Source organism: Capricornis sumatraensis, chromosome 1 (assembly GCF_032405125.1).
Source record: "Capricornis sumatraensis isolate serow.1 chromosome 1, serow.2, whole genome shotgun sequence".
Taxonomy (NCBI): Eukaryota; Metazoa; Chordata; class Mammalia; order Artiodactyla; family Bovidae; genus Capricornis; species Capricornis sumatraensis.
The window spans coordinates 68,579,629-68,602,529 of record NC_091069.1 but is presented as its reverse complement, the minus strand read 5'-3'; the positions used below and the strand labels follow the sequence as shown (position 1 = coordinate 68,602,529).

The 22,901-nt window shown below is 34.8% G+C and overlaps 1 protein-coding gene across 1 annotated transcript in view; it reads right to left on the bottom strand.

The window, feature by feature from the left end:
* Window positions 1–187: 187 nt before the first annotated feature.
* The window catches only part of CCDC88A (coiled-coil domain containing 88A), a 116,920-nt gene continuing 94,206 nt past the window's right edge, over window positions 188–22,901 (bottom strand). Inside the window, exons 22-33 of the mRNA XM_068966069.1 lie at window positions 21,163–21,349; window positions 16,522–16,667; window positions 15,076–15,168; window positions 14,730–14,944; window positions 11,241–11,324; window positions 10,064–10,267; window positions 9,406–9,477; window positions 8,338–8,418; window positions 5,945–6,204; window positions 5,286–5,748; window positions 1,088–1,188; window positions 188–366 (exon numbers count right to left, since the gene is read on the bottom strand). Coding sequence (XP_068822170.1) covers window positions 1,124–1,188; window positions 5,286–5,748; window positions 5,945–6,204; window positions 8,338–8,418; window positions 9,406–9,477; window positions 10,064–10,267; window positions 11,241–11,324; window positions 14,730–14,944; window positions 15,076–15,168; window positions 16,522–16,667; window positions 21,163–21,349 — 1,870 coding nt within the window. The 3' untranslated portion in view covers window positions 188–366; window positions 1,088–1,123. The remainder of the gene's footprint in view (window positions 367–1,087; window positions 1,189–5,285; window positions 5,749–5,944; window positions 6,205–8,337; window positions 8,419–9,405; window positions 9,478–10,063; window positions 10,268–11,240; window positions 11,325–14,729; window positions 14,945–15,075; window positions 15,169–16,521; window positions 16,668–21,162; window positions 21,350–22,901) is intronic.

Sequence of the window (22,901 nt, the reverse complement as noted above, 5' to 3'; positions counted from 1 at the left end):
CTTAGCAGAAGCATTAAGCAAACATGGATAAATTCATAAACAAATGATGAAAGAAGTATATTCTTGGAGTACTTCTTGAACCCTTAAAACACTTGGTCCTTAGCGAGAGAACATGCTTTATTCAGTAGATTTTAAAAGTACAATGTACATAATAAGTCACAAAAACCTCCTAAAAATTTTGGCAGTTGACTCCAGTAGTACTCCTTGATTCAAGGAAGGAATGAAGGTTTGTATTTCTTTCCTGCTCTAGTCACGAAGGATTGTTAAGTCTCCTTAAAGATTTTAAAAAATGATTCCTATAGTTGGGTGTCTTGTTACTTCAGAAATAAAGGCTTCATACTGAGAAACTGAAGGACACTTTTCTCTCTGTATTTAGTTGGAAAGTAGAAAGAAAGAAAATATAAGAAAAGTTTGAAGATAAGAGATGTAACATACAGAGCAACCACTAAAAGAACAGCATGCACTAGGTACTTTTACAGGGATAAGAGTGACAGAGAGTCAGAGAATTTGTCTAAGCAGCTCTTCGTAAAAAAGACATTTAATTTCTTCTCCTCAATTACCAAGAACATTGCACAGAAGTTATATTCCTACCAGAAAGATTTTAAACTGAAGAAATAATTTCTAAAACATTATTCATTAGTAAAATCAAATTTAAATTGAGGGGAAAAAATATTTTTAAATATTGTTTTCCCGCACTAAAGGGCTTCCCGGGTAGCTCCAATGGTAAAGAATCTGCCTGCAATGCGGGAGACCCGGGTTTGATCCTATGTTGGGACGATCCCCTGGAGAAGGGCATGGCAACCCACTCCAGTATTCTTGCCTGGAAGATTCCACGGACAGAGGAACCTGGTGGGCTACAGTCCATGGGGTCGCAAAGAGTCGGACACAACTGAGCGTGCACTGATGGCCAAACACTTTGAGGAATCATGTAATTTTGATTTACTTACTAATCAGACACACAGAAAATCATGAATTAAGCAAGCAATATTTACATCTGTTAATGCAATGTGCACTTGTTCTTATACTTAATGCAGTTAGTTTGTACAAATGAGATTAATCTCATTTACATTTTAAGCAAGAAACTCACCACTTGGCCCACATGTCATGTAGTGGGGTTATAGAATTAGGAGCTTTGTTGTTCCCTAGACCTGCTTTTTGAATTTCTGTTTTCTTGTACTTTGTCCACATCTGCAGGAGAAAAGCACTTCATGTTATTTAATGAAAAGCTAAACATACAATTCATAAAGATAAGAAACTAAAGAGCTCTCACTGCCTAAGGCAAGGAGAAGGAATCTAATTCTGGAAATGTTATTAATCTGATAGACATCTCTACTTAAAGACTGATTTACATGTTTTAAAAGCTATAATAATAATGCCCTCTTGATGTCTGATAGGTTTATGATGTTTGTTTACTAAATGGTCACATATAGTTTTAAAGTAAAATATAATCTTGCATGCAGCAGCAGAAACATCCACAATGAAATATTTGTATTGTTTACTAAGAAAACCAGGCCTTGAGGCTTACTTTGTAGGAAAATATATCTACTTACACTGTTAAAACTACTTTGGTCAAAGGGGACCCAAAGCCTAACATGAATTTACAATACCACAAAATAATAAGGATATCATTTATAGAAACCTAAGCCAGGAATATGAAAGCTATTCAATTTCATCTAAAATTAGGGTACTAATACAGGCATACCTCGGAGATAATTGCAGGTTTGGTTCCAGACCACTATAATAAAGTGAATTTTGCAATAAAGTGAGTCACATGAATTTTTAGTTTCCCAATGCATGTAAATAACAATGTACGTATCTTAATTAAAAAAAACTTTATTGCTAAAAAGAGCTATCCATTATCTGAGCCTGTAGCAAGTCATAATTTTTTTTTTGCAATTGTTAACATCAAAGATCATGGATCATCGATCACCGTAACAAATCTAACAATAATGAGAAAGTTAGAAATATTCTGAGAACTCCCAAAATGTGACAGAGACATGAAGTGAGCAAATGCTGTTGGAATAATGGCACTGATAGGCTTGTCTGACAGAATTGCCACAAACCTTCAGTTTGTTGGGGGAAAAACCCCACAGTATCTGTGAAGTACAAGAAAGCACAATAAAACGAGGTATGCCTGTAATCCTCTGTGAAATTGGAGAATATTTATGGAGATGTCTCAAAAAAAGTACAGTTATTCAACTGAGTCAGAGCTGCTTCACTCTGATCAGAAGATAATTTTTTTCTTTAATTGGGGCATCTTGTAAGATTTCATTTATAGAAGGTATTATGTTGATTTTTTTAAGAGTTTGGGAAATACTAGCTCTATACGATTTCTAAGGCTCTTATCACTACTAAAAATGTGATTTCAAGTGCTATCAAGAAACACTGGTAAAATAGTGTTTTAAGGGAATTTTATGACCTTACACCTGGTGACCGTTTCTGGAGGAAATATCACCTATATTCTCTGACAGTCCCAGACACATGGACGTGGTATGTATCTCTCTGTCTTACATGCACAATGTGTATGTTCTTTTGGAAAACATGCTGTATATGTTACTACAGTCATCTGGGTTAGAAATGCTTCTTTCCTGTAAGTCTAACATTGTAAAATAATCACAGTGTTTACCATATAGTAGCATATGATTTCTCAATGTATTTTAATAAATAATCTTAAACTTTTTAAAAAGTCTTATTATCAGGTTATGAAGAAAGAAAAGGGACACCAAAAACATTTGAAATATTAGGACTAATTGTGAAATAAGTGACAAATGGATTGATGTTTTCATGTAGATAAAATATATGGTACTAAAAATAAGAAAATTTCTGATTGTTTATTTGATGAGCTGCACTGGAAGCATTTTTTTTTTTAAATAAAAGGCGAAAGATTTATTAGACCTGAAGTGAAACCAACGCATTGGAAGCATTTTTAGTAAGAGCTGGCTGTGAGAAAAGAAGTATGGCCAAAGATATAAACAGAAGGGGCCTAGGCCTGAAATGATCTTGTGTAAGTACAAGAGAATAGGGTAATTTACAAAGGATACAAATTTCCTTCTTTTTGTTTCCTTTTAAAAAAATTTTTGCCCATGCTGTGTGGCTTGCAGGATCTTAATTCTGTGACCAGGGATCGGACACAGGTCCTCAGCAGCGAAACTGCAGAGTCCTAACCGCTGGGCTGCCAGCGAATTCCCAGGTCACATTTCATTAAGCAAAGATTCTTTAGAAACTTTGTTTTCTCTGGCCCAATGAATAACAATTTACTATAACAACACGTGTAAAATAATAATTCCCTCCTTGTTTATCAAGTTACATTTCAAATCATTTTTTCTAGATGCCAGGCTGCATTACTGTCAGTGATATTTAGGCTGAATCAAGAGAGCAAAAACATTTCAGAGACAGAGCTAAGGTATACTTCTCCAGAAGTGAGTGAGTCAGGGTTATGAGTTTCTTGGGGCTTTCTTTTTTGCTGTTTTATTCTGGAAGTTAGAAACTCAATTTTGGCTGATTCTGTTTTAAAATGCTATGACCACAGGAAGATAATTTTAAAGTTTATGACATGAATCAGAGTTAGCAAATATTTTCTCTATCTTTTATGATTATTTTTTAGCTAAGAAGTTGCAATTATTCTTAGTTTTAAAATTTGTTCTACTAGAAACATGCCTGTTTGTTTATATGGTTATAAACACTAATTTTACATTTTATTTTAGCACAATGTACTCATTTTAGAAAATTCTGTTTTTTAGGACATATGTAACTTAGCAAGAAATTATAGAATTATTTAAGTAACAATCTTCACTACTCAGTAATCTTGCTACCCTTTTAAAAGAGAAGTAAAAATGCAAATCTCCCACACACTGAGTATGATTTGCTTTATTTCTCTTTGATTCTACATTTTAAAAAACCCTGAAAAAACTACTGTGTTAACTGATTCCAAGTTAAAAAGTCATCCTGAAAGATAGTACTTGAACTCTTCTGTTCATCAAATGAAGAAAAGTGCAGGGAAGAAATAGAATATAAATGCTCCTAATCACTGTATAAGTCACATTTAAATTCAATGGTGTTTTTTTAAATTACACTAAATTTATGAGTATTAACAACATTTTAAATCTGAACAATTTTATAAATATGGGCAATAGTTAATATTTGCTATGTAAAGTGTTGACTTATTAACTATTTCTTTGAAAATAAAACAGCAGAAGGCAAAATTAAATGGCAAAAGAAAATGACATCTTTTTAACACATTTTCCTTACTAATACTGTACATGTGCAATATGAATTGCATGTTTTGGGAAAAAAAGGAAAGGACAAGAGGGAGAGAGAGAGGGAAAGGGGAGCAAAAGGGACAATGAGCAGGGAGCAAAAGGGACAATGAGCATTCTTTTTTGGAATCAACAAATATGACTTGGAAATGCCTTCTTAGTAACTATAGCATGCAACCATTTTAACATGCTTCCAGGTATCAAAGTAACAATCTCTTATTGGTTGACAAGAAATGTGAAAGAGGAGCATGTATTGTTAACGTTCTTGAAGTCATGCAGAAAATGTACAATGTAATTAATAGTTCATGCAGGCTTTGCTGTGGTTACATAATCATATTTATATACATGCCACAATGTAACTTGAACACTATGCCACAACTTAAAAATAAAAATATAAACCTAGTCAAATGATTCTTTTCAACAGCAGCTCTTCAAATCAGATTAGAGAAGCATAGTGTGTATCAAATGACATCAGTATTATATTGTGCAGTTTTGATCATACACAACCATATTCATACCAAACCGTTTGATTATCCTCAGAAACCAACAATGCAGCTTCTGTGTCATCAGGATAGAGGCATGCAGGAGTGGTAAGATTATTACTGTCTACAGAGGATTGTGGATTAATGCTACTGTGGCTCTGATGATCAGAAAACTGCTCATTATCTTTCTGAGTAGTTTTTTCCAAAGAAGCAGAAGCCTGGTCAGTTACTCTGGTGACTGGTCTGGAAGGTAACCCACTTATGTTACTAACTAATTCTGTATTCAGGGATAAAAATGGCTGAGCTGGATGAGCCACAGTAAAGGATTCTATGCTATCTGTAGCTGATTTTCCAAATGCATCATTAGACATATTAACCATGGCAAAAGTCTGATATAGAAGATGTGACCTTTCAGTTCTTGAATTTCTGGCCTGGGTATGTGGAGACTGGGGCTTGTCTGTAGCTAAATAATTTTGTGCTTGAGAACCTAGAGCAGATGTTGGACTATGAAGTGTATGAGAGGACCACTGGTGTAAACAGTACTCACTAGATGGTGCAGTGACGCTGCTATCAGCAGTAGCTGGTGGTGAATCAACTGACATAGGTAGTCTACTGTCCTTGGTCAAAAAGTCATGGATGCTTGTCCTTCGAGTAGTTCCTTCGGCAGTAGAGATAACACTGCTTGCACGAGGTAAAGTGGCATAGGGATTACTATCTTTTGATTGTCGTGACAGAGAAGTTTCTTTTATTAATTTTATCTTTCCTTGAGCGCCTCGTGTAGGCTTTCCTGAAGAACTCATGAAACAGGTATCTTCAGCCTTTTGAGGACCAGGTCTCACAAACTGTTCAGGCTTAGTTGTCCGTCTATCATGGAAGTCTCCTGGAGTTTTTCCACTTACTGACCTGGCCAGACCACAGCTAACTGGTTTGTTTTTTCCCAGAAAGTCAGAAGAGACAGACAAACTTTTCATTACTTCATCTAAAAGATTCTCTTGACTTGAGGGCTTTAGCTGTTAAAAAAAAAAAAAAAATCAAAGCAGATTAGTGAATACAGCCATATTTTTGCTTTCCTGATATGGTAGATTATAAAAAATTGCTAATGTCTCTAAACACTCCTTAACTTTAAAAAAAAGGCTCTAAAGTTCAACCATAGAAATTTAACTTATAGTGTCCATCTAAATTAAGGTCACCATAGATAAAACCAACCTGCACTGAGGTAAGCTTGTTGCTTTCTTCCAAAAACTGTTGTAGAGTAACAACTTCACTTCCAGGGGAACCAGTTTTGATTTTGTGATGTGCCCGATTCTCTAGTGTTCTGTGCTGGAGCACCGGACTTGATCTGGTCTGTCTTTTCAAGTACTGGATTGGACTGCTACCACTGCTGGACCATGCCTCATGCTCATGAAGCAGGCTAAATTCTCCACTGCTGTGGCTTTGTGGCCTGCTCTGGATATTAACTGCACCTGCTTTAGGAGTAAATGGTGTGTTAAAAGTTCAATAATAGACACAAGATTAACACTATGTAAGTACTGATAATTTATTGACTGGATTCTTATGAATAGCCAAAATGACGTTCAAAGCTTTATTCATAAATACTTAGTAAATAAACCATGTTAATCTTTCATCAGTCTAATAACTATCTACCATAGCATGCTTCCTTATTTGTCACGATGACAAATATTGTAAGCTCCACAAGGGCAAACACTTGCCTTCACCACCAGACCCAGAACCTAAACATATACATTTGATGAGTAAATGAATAAACAAAGAAATAATACATTTTTAAAAATTCAGGTTAAAAAACTGTAAAACACCTTATAATTTTTTAAAAAAAATTTGTTGTTTTCGTCATGAAGTCATGTCTGACTCTTGTGACCCCATGGACTGTAGCCCACCAGGTTCCTCTCTCCATGGGGTTTCCCAGGCAAGAATTCTGAAGTGGGCTGCCATTTCCTTCTCTAGGGGATCTTCCTGACCCTTAGATCTCCTGCATTGGCAGGCAGTTTCTTTACCACTGAGCCACTAAGGAAGCCCAAAATATGATTATATGAATTTTAAATTGAGAATGTTAAAACCAAACACTAATAATTCTAATTCTTTGACTTTCTATGAAGTCTGTGTTCCTTATTTGAAGGCTTCTCTGTTCATCCTAAACAAATAACCTTAAAGAGTGTGATAACCTAGAGGGGTGGAAGGTGGAAGGGAGATTCAAGAGGGAGGGAACATATGTCTATCTATGGCTGATTCATGCTGATGTATGGCAGAAACCAACACAACACTGTAAAGCAACTATCCTCCAATTAACAATAAAAAATAAGTAAAAAATAATCTCAAGAAATTAAAAAAAAATTTAAATAGCAAGCATCTAAAGAAAGTCAAACGGAGACATGATATAATTAACTTAGAAAATTCCAGTAAAAATCAAGTATGTAGTATCTCATTCTTTATTTAATGTCTGAAAAATCTGATTCTTCCTGCTTTCCTCTCTTTAAAAGAATCAGCTGAGACTGAACAATGATAAAGAATGCAAACTACTAGTTCTGGAAAAAAGCTCCCCACAGTTTATGCTATTCCTTAAGACTGCTTATTCATTTTGATCATTTGCAAACTGTGTAGAAGCATCAAGATGGAAAAATGCAACTTTCCATGGTTTCCTAATCACAGAGGGTAAAGTGGGTCATGAAAGATTTTGGCTCAAACTATGTAACATTTTGTAGGAAAAGAATTTTCTTAAAATTTCAAATCAGAAAAGGCTTCTTCACAGTTCAGATAATATTTTTCTAAAGGATATAAGAACATGATTATAAACATGAAAAAATAATCGCTCAAAATCAGATTTTCAGATCATTGCAACAAATATTAAAATTATAACTGAGACAAAATTATTATATAATACAGAAAAGCAATAGAACAAATGCACTCATTATAATTTAACAATTCTGTTCTGTAGAAAATAACTACTTTAACAAACTTTTATAATTTATTAAATAATTCCAGAATTTGAATAGGCAGTATACCTTTAAGAAAAAAGGTATCAGTTGATACTTCCAGACATTCACATAAAATTTCAGCTTGGAATGCACATTAATAAACTGAGGAAAAGGTATCTTGAACTAATTTTTTCTATATATGAGATATATGCATCCATTTGGCATTTGTTACACTCAAACAAACACAACTGTCTTCTCAAATTAAAAAAATATATTCCTCCTTATTTCGTGGATAAACAAAGCTAAACGTATTTCTAAAACACTTTCTGTGAGTTCAGTGTACACGTATCATGAGAAAATTAAGGCCAACCATTTTCATGACAAAGACAAAATGTAAGAAAATAAGAACTTATAGATACTTTTGAAATAGAAAGATAACAAGAAAAAGATTTTACCTGTGAAGATGAAAAATGGAAACTAAAATAACTGCTCCTGTTTTTACATTTGTACACATTGAAATACATTTGTATTACAATGTGAAAAGCATAAAATATTCCAAGGAACTATGTTCCAAACACACATGATTTGGATTTCATTTTCCCCCAGAAACTAATCAATTTCCCACTTGGAAATGGATGGAGCATATTAGTAAATTTACCTACAGCATACCTTTGACTTCATGGAGTGAAGCATTATTATTGCTATTGCTAGTGGATGTTCTGCCACTATCAAGGCTGGCTGGTCTCGAAGCTAAATGAAAAAATCAGGAGACAGTGATAAAACTTGCAGCTGAAGACACTGAACTTTACATTCTGATTACAGAATGCTTTGAGGAAGCAGTCATGCATACTTTCACAGACTGAGCATGCCCACAGAGAGTTGAGTCTTATAGATTAGCAAGCAAAGGCATTTCCAGATAGTTCAGTTAAACAATTGAGAACAGGACACTTCTGAGACAACAGCTGAGATTCAAACAAAAGAAGAAAAAGTGAATAATACATTTGGAAATGGATCTCTAGACGGATACCAGGACTGTTGTAGTTGAACAGAATGATATGTCCCCAAAGGAAAAAAAAAAAAAGCTAGTGATTAGGTCACAAAAGATCAGACAAGGAACCCTGCACATTGCAGAGATGCCACGAACAGGAGGAATATGAGCACCTGCGGAGTTAATGTCTTGTATTCCTATCCATACAAGGGAAATAACTACACTGTTAACACGGCCCCACCCTGCTTCCTAAAATCCTGCTCACATATGAAATTTCTTTAACGTATTTCTTTACATATTAAATTCATTCCTTTTCCATTTTTTTTTTTGTTAATAATTTAGTTTGGTAAGAGAAGACTTTCCAGTCAGAAACTAAAAACTGAAATGCTCAACACTGCAGAAAATGTGGTTTCTTAGAGTTTGTCCTTTACCTGAGTATTTTTAAAACCAAATATGAAATGTATCTCTAATAACTTTATGCCAAAATGGCAACAAAATTACCTTTATGCATTGTGCAGACATACTTTATATATGACCCTGACTAAAGCAGAGACTATTTAGATGAAGTAATAACCTTATAAAAGGGAAAAGGGAGTATTAGGTTTGAAGAAATGGTAGAAGTAGCTATGAGATGCAGGTTAGAGAAAACATGCTTGCTGGCAATGCCACATTCATGAGGTCAATGCAAGAGTCTTAGCATTCTCATTCTGTATGTAATATGTACTTGCTAAATAAAGTTCATATCTTACCATGAACTCTTGATCCCGTACTAGAATCATCACTAATACCTTGTGGACTTACGTCTTCAAAGGATGTAGTATCTACGTAAAATAGTAGAATGGATATAAAATTTTTTTAACAAAAAAAATTGTAACATTTATGCAGAATATGGAAATTCTTTTTTAATCATGTACAGTACATCTTGATTTAACATATTTCATATACTCAGTCAGAAACTGGAATAGGAGTAAGAAACAGAATAACTGATGTGAGTTGACTTGCTTAAGGAAAATACCAGAAGCACTGAAACGACCTCCCTGTGACCCTGCAAAGCAAAGCAAGAGCCTGGGTTGTTGTATGTGGTTCTCTGATGTTGTAGTGTTTCTAGGTTTTTTGTTTGTTTTTCTAAAGCTTCTATCACTCTCTCCTTTTCTGTCTTTTACTTGGTTCACTTTTCCATTTCTTGTTAGTTCATTAGCTGTTTATTACGAAAGACCTAGGAAAGATGTAGTTATCTGTATGATGTTTTAAATTTTTGAAATGACTTGAAAATTCTTAGATTAAGTCTGGATTGTTTTGATAGTTATTTCAGGTTGCTGCTGTCAAAAAAAGTAAACATTAAAAAGTCAAATAAAAATTCTTGTTGCCAACAGTTACACCACAGTGCAAATAGCAGACGGCCTATACCTTTATTATTAACCAACTGCTTGGATCTGAAGCCTGTAGAAGAGTTGACAGTTGAAAAGTTGATGGCTGTAGTAGAGAAGGCCATAGCTCCCAATTCTTTTCTCCTTTTACCCGTTGAAATATCATCAGGAACCTCCAAATTCTCAGTACTACCTGTCCACTGTCCTCCTGCTAGGACCATGGACTGCACCAGGTCATTCATGGCTGGGATGCAAATGAAAGCAAATGAATCAGCATGGTTAATGTACTTGCTCTTATTTCTATTTTGTATTGATTATTGTCTATGGATTAATGCAAGGGAAATAAAAAACTAACCACAAGGTCATTTGAATTATGACATGCATTTAGCTGTATGAAATGAGGAGGCCAAAGCTTGATAAACTTCAGTAAATAATTTTATCACCCTCCACCCCCTTTAAAGGTAGGAAAAGGAATTTTACTCTGTACAACTGCCTTTTGAGCAGTGATGTGCAATATAATTAGAAGCCTTCAAAATGTGGTTTTGTGGTGACAAAAATGGAATGAATAAAGGTAAGATGGAGAGCAGTTCTTTATAGCAACACTATTGAAAATGATAAAGAGTCCTTGGTCAGAGCAGGTTACTGAAGAAATTATTCATTTTATGAATCAAATAAGTATACCACTCAATAAAAACCTGAAAGAGAGGATATCCAGTGACAGACATTTAATGTGATTAATTACCCATTCCACTTAAAAAAAATAGAAACCAGAGTATCAGTATATAAAGAATGACAAACATTTTCAAGGATTACAGGCCATTTTATTTATTTATTTAATCCTAGTTCATTAAGAAAATAAATACCTAATGCTAAAGGTTTTGTTGTATTTTCTTTAAGCAAATTTCTTTGGGAAGAAATCTTTATGGCATATAAAATTAAAGTTTTTTTTCTGCCAACTTTTAGAAAGCACTGGAAATTTATAAGTATATTACATGTATGACTAAACATATGCATGTATATGTATAAATGAACATACATATAATGCAGATTCAGTGCCAGTTTTGAAAAAAAAAAAATTCTTCCAGCTCCATGGGTTACAGGAAGACTGCACTTTGCAAAATAAGAAAATTGGCACAGTCCAGAGAATGGTTAGTGAAAATTAGTAACGGAAGCCAGTGTAGTCATTTGAAAGAAGCTGAACTGTCATAAAGTCTTACACATGGAACGACGGTAGCAGGCCTTCATTTTGTCTTTATCCTTCGGTCTGTTCCTCAAAAAGGGCAGTCTTTTCAGTGCAACCACTTTAATGTCAGAGCATGAGAAAAAACAGAAACAGAAAAATGAAAGAAAAAAGGGAGAAGAACAGATGGGAGTTAAATGTTGAAATTAAGGACAGAAATGAATGTCTGAGTTTCAGCTATGTAAGCTACACTAAAGCTATTATTCTCGTGCTGCTGAGTGATTATGAAATATGAAATATGTACTTTGATACTTTAAAATACTTGGGAAAGCACTGAAGACAATGATGAAAAACATATACTTAGAAAACCTGGACTGACTAAAGTCCTATAAATACAGGAAATGATAAGAACTACTTACTGAAGGAACAATTTTCTAGTTAAGTTGTAAAGACAGATAGACCTTTATTACTAGGGCCACTCTTGGTGGACCAGGGAATGTAGGTGATGAAAATGTAGGAGGCTTTTCACTCCTCTGTTTTAACTGTTTTTTGCCATGCCAAGTAGCATGTGGGGTCTTCATCCCCAACCAAGGACCACACCTGTGCCGCCTACAGTGGAAGCACATGGAGTCTGAACCACTGGACCACCAGGAAGTCCCCATTTTCTTTAACTTTTTAAATTATAAGGTTTTATTTTGGAAAAAAAATAATTTAGGAAAATGTAGATCCTGTATTTTGGTAAAATACTTCAACAAAAACTAAGGTGTTCCAGGATGTTTACAATAACCTAAAGAAACTTTTAAAACTTTCATTATTTCTTTAAATGTTAAAGAGGAAAATAGGAAACTACTTCTTGGTTTAAACTGAATTCTGATGCATTATTTAGAAGCACCACAGAAATATATATTCTTCAAGACAAGTATTTCAAAAGATGGCATGAGCAATTATGTTAATTTCATTTTGCAAAAGGTTGGCTGGAAGAAAAACAGAAGTATTTTAATAGTAGCTTTTAAGCTCCGATAGCCTAAAAAATAAGGATGCATCCTAAAAAGCAAGAAAAAATGATAGAAAATTATGTTTTTATAACATTTTTAGATATTTTGAAGGGCTTTGGGAGTCAGTTTATTTTAAAAAAAATCATAGCATGACACAGGGAAGTTATCCTATATGAATGAAAATTAGGATTATAACTACAGTAGGAGTCATTAACATAAAAATTTAAATGTTCACTAGAGTAACATTCTTAAGCTATACTTTAATAAGATTTTAATGGAAAATATTATTATACCTCTTTGGAGCTGCAATTTAAGAGGCAAGTAAAAAACTCACATTGAGATTTAAAAGTGTATTGCATATAGCCTTAATAACTATGCTCTTTCTTACGGTTTGCTCTTATCTTATAAATAATTAAAAGCTCTTTTGACAAACTGACAAGTATCACTCATTAAGGAGAATGCAAAGACATACAGCTTTTTAACTTACTTATTTGATTGCTATTAAGAATAGTCCTGACTCATTTAAACTTTTTGTTTCTAGCTCGGAAAACACAGCTGTTTTCAATGATTAAAAAGAAATGAACTGAAAGCAATGTAAAAATGGACACTTAGCTAAAACAAAGCTGAATGGTTGCAGCATGCACATGTCTTGTTTAGATATTTTCTTTTTCTGTTTTCAACTGTTTTCCATAGACTGCTTTACTGACAGACACTCTTCCAAAATGGAAAGGATAAAAGGAGTTTTATGTTTGCCAGTGGTGGAAAATGATCATTCTTATGGCAATTAGTTTGTAGACATACAATGTTCGCTTCCCAAACTATATGAAATTATGGGAACATTACAATGGTAGGGTTTTCTGCTTATTTTTAAAATTCTAAAACTGAATAACTGCTGGAAAGAAGAGTATTACTTCCTTCTGATTTTTACTCTGGATGTTTCTAGCATAGAGTATGAAGGAATGATAGATTGATAATTTAAAACAAGATGACCTTAAAAAAGACTGTTGTACCTTTCTTGTGTATATTCTCCTACTTGAATTATCTTCCTTTAATTAAAAAAATTATATATACCCATAACCATTTCTCATTAAATCAGATGCCAGATATTTTATATCCAAAGGTAGATAAAATTGAATCATCTGGCACCTTTTTAAGGAAAACTTGATAATCTCTCTGAAATACTTGGAGGTTTCATGTAGGTTTGGCTAACAAGATTAATCTTATGAGAACAGATAGAACTAAACCACTTTCTTATAACACAAACATATTTGTAAGTGTGTATGTATGAATATGGTACTCATGTACGTGTATGATTTTTTGTTGGTTACTTGTGGATTCTAGTTCTTAGGGTGCTATAGTTGCATTCTTAAATATAGCCTATAATGAATGTCTAATCTCTTACACTCTAAAACACTGTCTTTTCAGAGAGAATTCCCCTGAGGACAAAACCATGTCTATACAGTTTTTTGAGTGTTTTGAGAGCTGCCCATACAGTGTCTATCCCTGGGAGAAATAGTGGCTGCTTTTGCCTGCTATTTACTTCTAAAGAATAATATTGAAATGTATATATTAATACATACAAATGTATACATATATATAGTATCTATCTTGTACATATGTCTTATGTATAAACATACACATATATATATGCTTTTAAATTTAGTGATTCTGGTGAGGGTGTGAGTGGATTCAAAATATCCTGTTTACATATAAGAACATTGCTAGCAGTCAAATTCTCCTATATCTTCAAAGGGCCTACCACCGGATTCTTTTCTTTCTCTTAAAATACTCTTCCTTAGGCTTTTACTTTGCTCTTAATGTTTAGCTAAGCACACTAGTAATGAAATCAAGAGAGTATTAGTCGTGGAGGTCACGTTATGATATTACACTTCAACATTTGTAATTTAAAAAATTAAATCACAAGTTTATACAAAAACTTGTATCTCCAAATCCATTTTATTTTAACTGAACCTTTACCAAGCAATCCCTCAATAACTTTTATAACCTTCAATTATTTCTAAATCATTGAAAAACATTCTCTTCCAATTCATAGCTATTTTTCTTTGCTTCCTCCCCATCAATGTAACTTTTTTCCAATTTGATACCATCAAAGTATGATTAAAACCTCATTCTAAAAAGCCTTATTACTCTATTCAGTTACAAATAATTATGAAAATGAAATCTTATAAATATTTCTCAGTTGCTCCTCATAATCACCCTGTGAAGTAGAATGCAAAAGTAAAAGTCTTGCCCACATTAACAGAACTAGCAAGTGGCAGAGGTATTCCGGCTCTCATTTCACTGTTCTTTCTACACTATTTTACCTTCCTGGTCAAATGATGGTATCTTTTTGTATTTCTCTAAATATTCTCTAAGTATGCAATGAATTTTAAAAACATATGAAGTTAAAAAGAAATGCATTCATCAGATATTATCCCAAAGGACTGTGGAAGATATTTAAAAGAAATCTTTAGTAAGGAATCTAAATCAATTCTAGAGATCACAAATGTTTAAAGAGTTTAAGCACTCACTGCTGCTTTTCTTGGTCCCCAAAGTTTGGCCATCTTCCAAAGAGTTTGAACCTACTGAAGAACTATCTTGACTATCTTGATGGGGGAGTTGAAGAAATCCTTCACTGGAGTCTGAGCGGGTTGGTGTTAAAGTTAGTGATTTCTGTCGTTCCCGATTAACGTCTTTCTTAGACTTTATCAGTTTTCTCATTTTCAGAGTAATCCAGTTGCCTCTCCTAATAAAGTAATTTTTAAAAGTCTTATCAGTTTAAAATTCAGCATACAAATTCCTCTCAAAATCAGAATTTTTTTTCCCGCAAAATAAAAATGGAAAAAAAAAAAAAAAAAACCAACTGGATAATAGTACCTTCTAGGTGGAGATGGGTCATAAAATTTGTATTGATCCATAATTTTCTCTTCTAATTTCTCCTTTTGTCGTCTTAATTCATTTAACTTATCACTATAAAAATAAAGTTACATTTAGGATATCATATTTTGTACAGTTATGCATATTATTTGGATCCTATAACCTAACTTCTCCCCAAAACACAAAGAAATACAGATACCATAGTTGACAACTAAGAATTTAATAGGCAGTAACAACAGAACTGTTTGCAAGTTTTTCATTGTCTTTTAATTTACAACTTATTTAAATAAAAGGATACAGGACTTAGAATCTCAATTTTCAACAGGATTTATTTGTCTGAAGGAAATAATCGTCTATATTACAATATTATCATGACAAAAGAATTCTCTCAACATCTTTCTACAGTTATTAAACAACATTATATGCATAAATGGGCTTCCCTGGTGGCTCAGAGGTTAAAGTGTCTGCCCGGAATCTGGGAGAACCGGGTTTGATCCCTGGGTTGGGAGGATCCCCTGGAGAAGGAAATGGCAACCCACTCCAGTACTCTTGCCTGGAGAATCACATGGAGGGAGGAGCCTGGTAGGGTACAGTCCATGGGGTCGCAAAGAGTCAGACACGACTGAGCGACTTCTTTCCTTTCACTTTCATATGCATAAATACACTAGCTTCACCACAATTTACTAATAATCGAGGTCTGTCGATTCTTTCACATCTCTCTTGTACTTGATCTTAACTACCACTGCTTGTGAATTATTTTTCACTAGGTTATTGCAACAACCTTAAAACTTACTCCTTGTCTCTAATTCTTAGAACCTCCAATCTATACTCTAATGTCATCAGTGATTTAAACAAACAGCACAAATCTGATCATATTACTGCCCTACTCAAATTTTTCAGCCAGTTCTCTGTACAGCAAAGAAAAACCTTTGTAAAGTGGCTCCTGAGTGTTTAGCCACTTCTCTGCTACACTTCCTTCCACAATTTTGCTCCAGTATGAGCAATAAATTTTTAGACCATATATCATAATCATAATACAGTTTCATTACACCTCTTTGTCTCTGCATTTGCTGCTCTCTTGGCCTGTTATGCCTCCTCAGGCAAAATCCTACTGAATCTTTAAGTCTCAGCTCAATCATCTTTAGAAAGCCCAGCCTCTCTTGCAAGCTAAGGTACTTCTGCCCCTCTATTTGCTGTATTTCTATGGCTTCCTATAACATACCTTCATTATAAAAATTATTTTTACTTCTTGTTTTATATTAATAGATCATTAAGAGCTGGATCTATATGTTTTCACTTTAGTATTTCTGGTTATTAGCATACTGCCCAGAGCATAACCATTAAAAAAATACTGAAATAATAATGTTGAAAAATAGGAAAAATTAGCATTGCATTTTCTCTGCCACCGGAGTAATATTTCAGAGTGAAAAATTATTTGGTACCTACATGTACTGTCTTTGTTCAACATGGAAAAGATCCTTGCTTTCCATATTCTGCTCCAATAGTGTTCTGTTCTGTAGCATTAATGTCTGAATTTGATCTAGTAGATGTCGATTTTCTTCTTCTAAATTTCCTTTAAGTTGGCTTAGCAACTGTTTTAAACACAAACATTTATTTTTTAAAATATCAACATTTACATTTGACACAAATCCCCCAAAGCATCTGAAAAACATAAAGTACTTCACAAAGTTTTAAGTCTTCTGCCAGTGAACAATCAGATGGTTGTCCTTTGATTAGAATTAGTGATTATTTTAGTAATAATGACATTAGTGATTATTTTAGTAATAATGACATCTAAACTACTGGGTTATGTGCTAGACATTTATGTTTTCTTAATTCTCAGAAACACTGGGTTTAACATATAGTAAGCTATCTACTTCCAAAACCACTGCTGTCTTTACAACCATTTTGACTTAGAGTTCAAAGCTAGATACATATCTCTGGCCTTCTGTTTAAATAGCTATAAAATGCTAAACAAATTAGTAATTCTCTAAATCTTAACGATTCCACCCATCTATAAATTGAAGATAACAACTTTCATTCCCCAAGACTGTTGCAAGGATTGAATAATATATGTGAAGTAGCTGGTGTCATGCCTGTGACACATAGTAGGTACTTTATATACCTCATTCTTCCTCTAAATATTGTTGTCAAGAAACCTCAAAAGTTTGTGTATAATTTTTATGGCTTGAACCAAGGGAGTCAGGTGATACTGTAAACGGGTGGTCATATTAGTGATTATTACTGGCAGTTAGGCTGCCAACATAATTGAGCTGCTTCTCTGTAGTCAGCAGAAACCAGAAATATGCCTCAGTTAGGCCAGAGGTTCCAGCAGAAGTCAGAAAGCCCAAAGCAGTGATTGTCAAAATTTAATATCACTTGTAGAATATATTTTTAAAATAAAGATTTTTGGGTTCTAGCATTAGAATTCAGCAAGTTTGGGGTTTTTTTTAGAGTTCTGTATTTTTTTTTTTAAGCCAACAACAACCCCTTCCCCCCGCCCCCCCAAAAAAGACAAAACCTGAAAACTCTCAGAAGGTAGAAATAAGCAAATAGTATAATACTATGAATATGCATAGACAGCCATCTAGATCTAACAACTGTCAATACTGTGCTCTATGTTTTATTTATCTGTATGTTGTTAAACTGAAACATAACACATGTGGTAGATTCACTGCAAAATTGAATGCAGTTTTCCTCTCTGTACCCTCTTGTGCTGTGACTTCTTACTTTTCCTATCAAGAAGTGAAATCTATTAATACTTCTCTTCTTGACCCGGGAATCCCTTTGGCTAAGGGAAGGAGGCAGAAGCGATGGTGTGATAGTTCCAAGCCCAGGCCTCAAAAGGCTTATGTGTTTCCTCTCAGGCTCCTGGAATCCTCTTGAAGGATGAGAGACCACATGGCACAGAAAAGTTACACCAGCTGGGGCCACCTTAGACCAGCTAGCTCGCAGGGTGCATGCTGGCTAATTGCAGATACACGAGCAAGCCCTACTAAGGTCTACTGATCTTGGCCCACACATCAACGCAGACCAGCACATCTGCTCAGCTGACCCAGAGACTCAAGAGCAAAAGTAAATGTTTAGTCTCTTACCAATGAGGTTCTATGTTTTTTACACAGCATTACTGTATCAGCAGACAACTCATAAAACATATACAGAGAAAAGAACAAATTTTAAGTGTACATACAGCTCAGTGAATTACCATAAAGTGAACTCATGAGTGAACCAGTACTCAGATCAAGAAACAGCACATCAATTGTATTCCAGAAACATCTGTTGCATGCTCTTCCAATTACCACACTTCCCATAGAGAAGTCTCCAACACTATGGATTCATTTTTCCATTCCCTTCAAATCACATTATTATATGACTTAATCCCTAGCCAAGGGTGGATTGATTGTTGGGACAATCAGGGCCCTTTCTGATTTCTCTTGAGTGGTCTTTGAGACCACCAGTGACATGCAGGATCTTACAAGACCAATTATGGCTACTTGTCTCATTCTCTGGATCTCCCATGTTAAATTTCTGAGTAGTTTGTTCATCTGTGATTTGCCCCATCCAGTGTTTCAGGCTACCTGAGTTAGCCTTTGACAACCCTCCAGTAGCAAAGCTGCTGGTTTCAAGGCATGCCTCGACTGAACTCCCAGTTATGGAGAAAGGGGAGGAGGAGACTCAGAACGGGAGAAGTCACTTAATAAACTATAATTCCTACCAAAAGCTAAGTAGTTTTTCTTTAATTCTTCTCAATTTGTTTTATGTCTCTGCTTGAGTTCCAGAGTCCTAAAAGTGGTTGTTTTTGTATTTTTTCCCAATTCTGTTGTTTCCGGGAAAGTGGATTTGTCACGTTCCTTTCTTTGTTCTGGCCATGTTGTGCAGCATGCAGGATCTCAGTCCCTGTCCGTCATGTTCTTCTGTAAGTCTGGACTTCCCTGGTGGCTCAGATGGTAAAGCGTCTGCCTACAATGTGGGAGACCTGGGTTTGATCCCTGGGTTGGGAAGATCCCTGAAGAAGGAAATGGCACCCCACTCCAGTACTTTTGCCTGGAAAATCCCATGGACGGAGGAGCCTGGTAGGCTACACTCCATGGGGTTGCAAAGAGTCGGATACGACTGAGCGACTTCACTTCACTTTCTGTAAGTCTATTACCTCTATTATATTTTATTTAGATTTTATAAATTACAAGCAGAATGAAGGTTCCATAATTTCTGAACTTTGCTGTATAATTAAATATATATGATATCAAACTAATTTTTTTCCTTCCATTAGTTTGTGATTTCAGACAAAAAACTTTTAAGTATTACTTTCTGCTACAGTCTATTCCTTTTTTTTTTCAGTCTATTCCTAATTCTATTTAAGGGTTTTGCTTAAGTGCTGATTTTCTAAGTTTCAAGAAATTCAGATGTCAAGCTATACTCAAACTTTAACGATTTAAAGACCAATCATAAAATGTAAGAATTATAATATTTAAGGCTTTCAGTATTCTTTTTCTATTTCAAAACTTCTATCACATTATCAACTCATCATGGGAAGAAGCACAGAATCATGTTAAGAGCACAACTGTTTACATAAGGCAGATGTCACTTCTGTTCTAAACTTTCCAATAGCTCCCCCCGTTTTACTCAGAAAAGTATTTTACAATGGCCTGTAAGGCAACACGGGCTTCCCCTGTGGTGCAGTGGTGGTGAAGAATCTGCCTGCCAATGCAGGAAAACAAGAGACGTGGGTATGATCCCTGGGTCAGGAATATCCCTTGGAGTAGGAGATGGCAACCCACCCCAGTATTCTTGCATGGAAAATTTCATGGGCAGAGAAGCCTGGTAGGCTACAGCCCAGGGGGTTGCAAAGAGTTGGACAAAACTGAGAACAACACATACATAAGGCAATATATCTGGCCCAGGAATATCTCCGAGCTCATCTCCTACCACTCTCCTCGTTTGCTCATTCCACTCCAGCCACACTAGCTTCCTTGAGTGTTCCTCAAACACACCAGGATTCCTCTGGTCTAGATTAACTGTGTGGGCTGACTGCCTGGAAGGTTCCTTCCTGTGTCCACATAACAACACACTAATCTCCTTCAAATCTTCGTTCTTTGATGCCTAGTTAAAATTTCAATTTGTATTCCTCATCTACTCTGGCAGTCCTTATCCTCTTTTACCTCTCTCCATTTTTACTTGTACATAACTTTTATCTTGTAACATACTATATGTGTTGCAGACTAATTTTCAAAGTGGTTACAGCAGTATTTCCAGTCCATGTGCTCTTCCAGAATCTTGCCATTCACCATCAAGAGGCTCAGTCTCTCTTTCCCTTGAACCTGGATGGGACTCTGCCTCAATGACTAGAATGCAGGGGAAATGATACTTCATGACTTCTGGGGCTTGATCATTAACACAGAGATGCCTTCTGTCTGGTTCTCACCATGGTGTCGGAAAGCCCAAACCAGTCCGTGGGGAGAGATCACAAGAAGAGGAGACTGATGCTTTCAGCTGATGGCCAGCATCAACCACCAAACATGCAATTAGCCTTTCAAATCTTTCAGCTGGGGGCCCACATTTAAGTGGAGGAGACAAACTGGCCCCACTGTCCCTGTCCAAATGCTGACCCACTAGCTATGAGAGCACTCATATATACCACTGTATTTTATACCACTGTATCTTGGGGTAAACTGTTACACAGCCATATGTAACAAAACACTGAAACACTATATATTTTAACTATGTATTATATTTATTGTCTAATTCCTTCCACCAGAATATTAATTCCACAAAGGAAGAGATTTTTCCCTTTTTGGTTTACTAATACATGCCAAGTGGTCAGTAAACATTTTTTCATTAAACAAGGGTTAATTTGTCCAAGTATCTGAACATATAAGTTTAAACTAATAGTAAAAATTGTTGAAATTAAAGAAGGAAGAAGGAGGCTTTTCTGAATTATTTGTGAATTTAAATCATCCTTGACCAATTTTTTTAGAAATACCTCATTAAACATTAAACATACTGCTATTTTCATTATGATGGTTTACCTTTTTAGGCTAGTCTTAATGCCTAAAGGAAGGAAACGGGAATTAAATTTGTTAAGCTCACCTCACACTGGTTATTTAGCTTGGTGGATGTGATGTCCAATTGTTGGTATTGTTCCTTTAACTTTGAAAATTCCGCTTCTAATCTTGTTTGTTCCAGTTTCGAATTATTTAGAAGACTTTTCAAGTTTTTATGGTCAGTTTGTAAAACTTCAGTCTCTTTTAAAAGCTGATTATATGTATGATTCAACCTATAATTGGAAATCATGATAGAAAGAGATTCTCTTCATAGCTTTCATTGTAATTTACACAATGTGAAACTGCTGTAAATCACATTTAGACATACTTAAAGAATAGAAAAGATTCTCTTGCCAGTGACTAAACTCATCTAGAATCAGTTCCAAGTCTGTAAAAACTAAATTTAAAAAATTTTAAGCATTAATCAGAAAATATTTAGCTTAAAGGACAAAGAAGAAAATAACCAATCCAGTATTAATTAACCTAGAGAATTCAAAGATTCTATAATTCAACATGAAAAATAAAGAAAAATCAGATCAAATGAATAATCAATCCAGTTTGAGACATGGTAACCTATCAATCTGTTGCCAGATAACTAAGATATACATACTAAAACCAAAATTCTAGTAATTGAGATTTCTGCAAATTATTCATATTTATGCAGTCCTCAATTACTAATGACAAATTTTGGATTTTTAAAAAAAATCAAACTATAGCCTTATCTGTCCTTTCTACTATTACATCTTTAGAACAAGGTCCACTGACCTCTAAGAGAGAGATCAGCATATTCTTTCTGTAAAGGACCACAGAGTAATAAATACCTTAGGCTTTATGGGTTGCATGCTATCTATAGCGTGCTCTTCTTTTTTGTTCCCCATCACATTTTAAGGTGTTAAAAACTGTTTTTTGTTTGGGAGCTATACAAAGCAGGCTGCAGGCTAGATATGGCCTGCTAAGTTAGCTGTAGTTTACCAACCTTGATCTTACGGCATTAAGATCTGGAACTCATACAAGGTAGAGAAAGCCAAACAAACTTTTGCTCAGCAAGATATTTGCTCACAACTATCTAATAATTTATTTCAACTCATTTCCTAAAAGATTTGAGTCCATTTATAATAGTTATAAATAACAAAATAATACATTAAAAAAATAAGACTTGGTAAAAATGTAAAACGGCAACACCAGAAACATTCAATAAACGTTCCATTAGCAGGCTGAATCCATGTATGAATGCATCCCATGTGTAAACAACTGTGTAAACTTCACAGAGACATACAGATAACTACTTAATGCTTTAAGGAGAGGGAGATATAAAAAGAATATACAATGTCCTCAATATCATCCCAAAGGCAGATACTAAAATCAGCTCTTTAAGAGTTTTTTTTACACTGTCCCTCAAAGCTGAGAGCATTAACACCGAAATGCAATTCAGAAAACATAATTCCAAAGACGCCAAGATAACCTAGTATATGTAAGAAGCTTTCTTGACGTGGCATTACCTAAGATTAAAACTTAGGTGATTTAGAGAAATGAATAAACTATTGTTCTTTAGATTAAGTCTCCACAAATATCTTTTATTTGTGAAAGAGTTCTTCCAGGTTTTACTTGACGCATTTTCTTTCCTGAGAACACAGGCATGAGTGCACAAAAGCTGGGTAAGAAACCAAAGTACTGAGAGACAGAAAATACTCTACTTAAGACCACTCTTCCCATCCAAGACTGCAGACTGGGTGAACTGCAATCAAATTCATCAAGCTCAATTTCTTATCAATTAGGTTGAGTTCG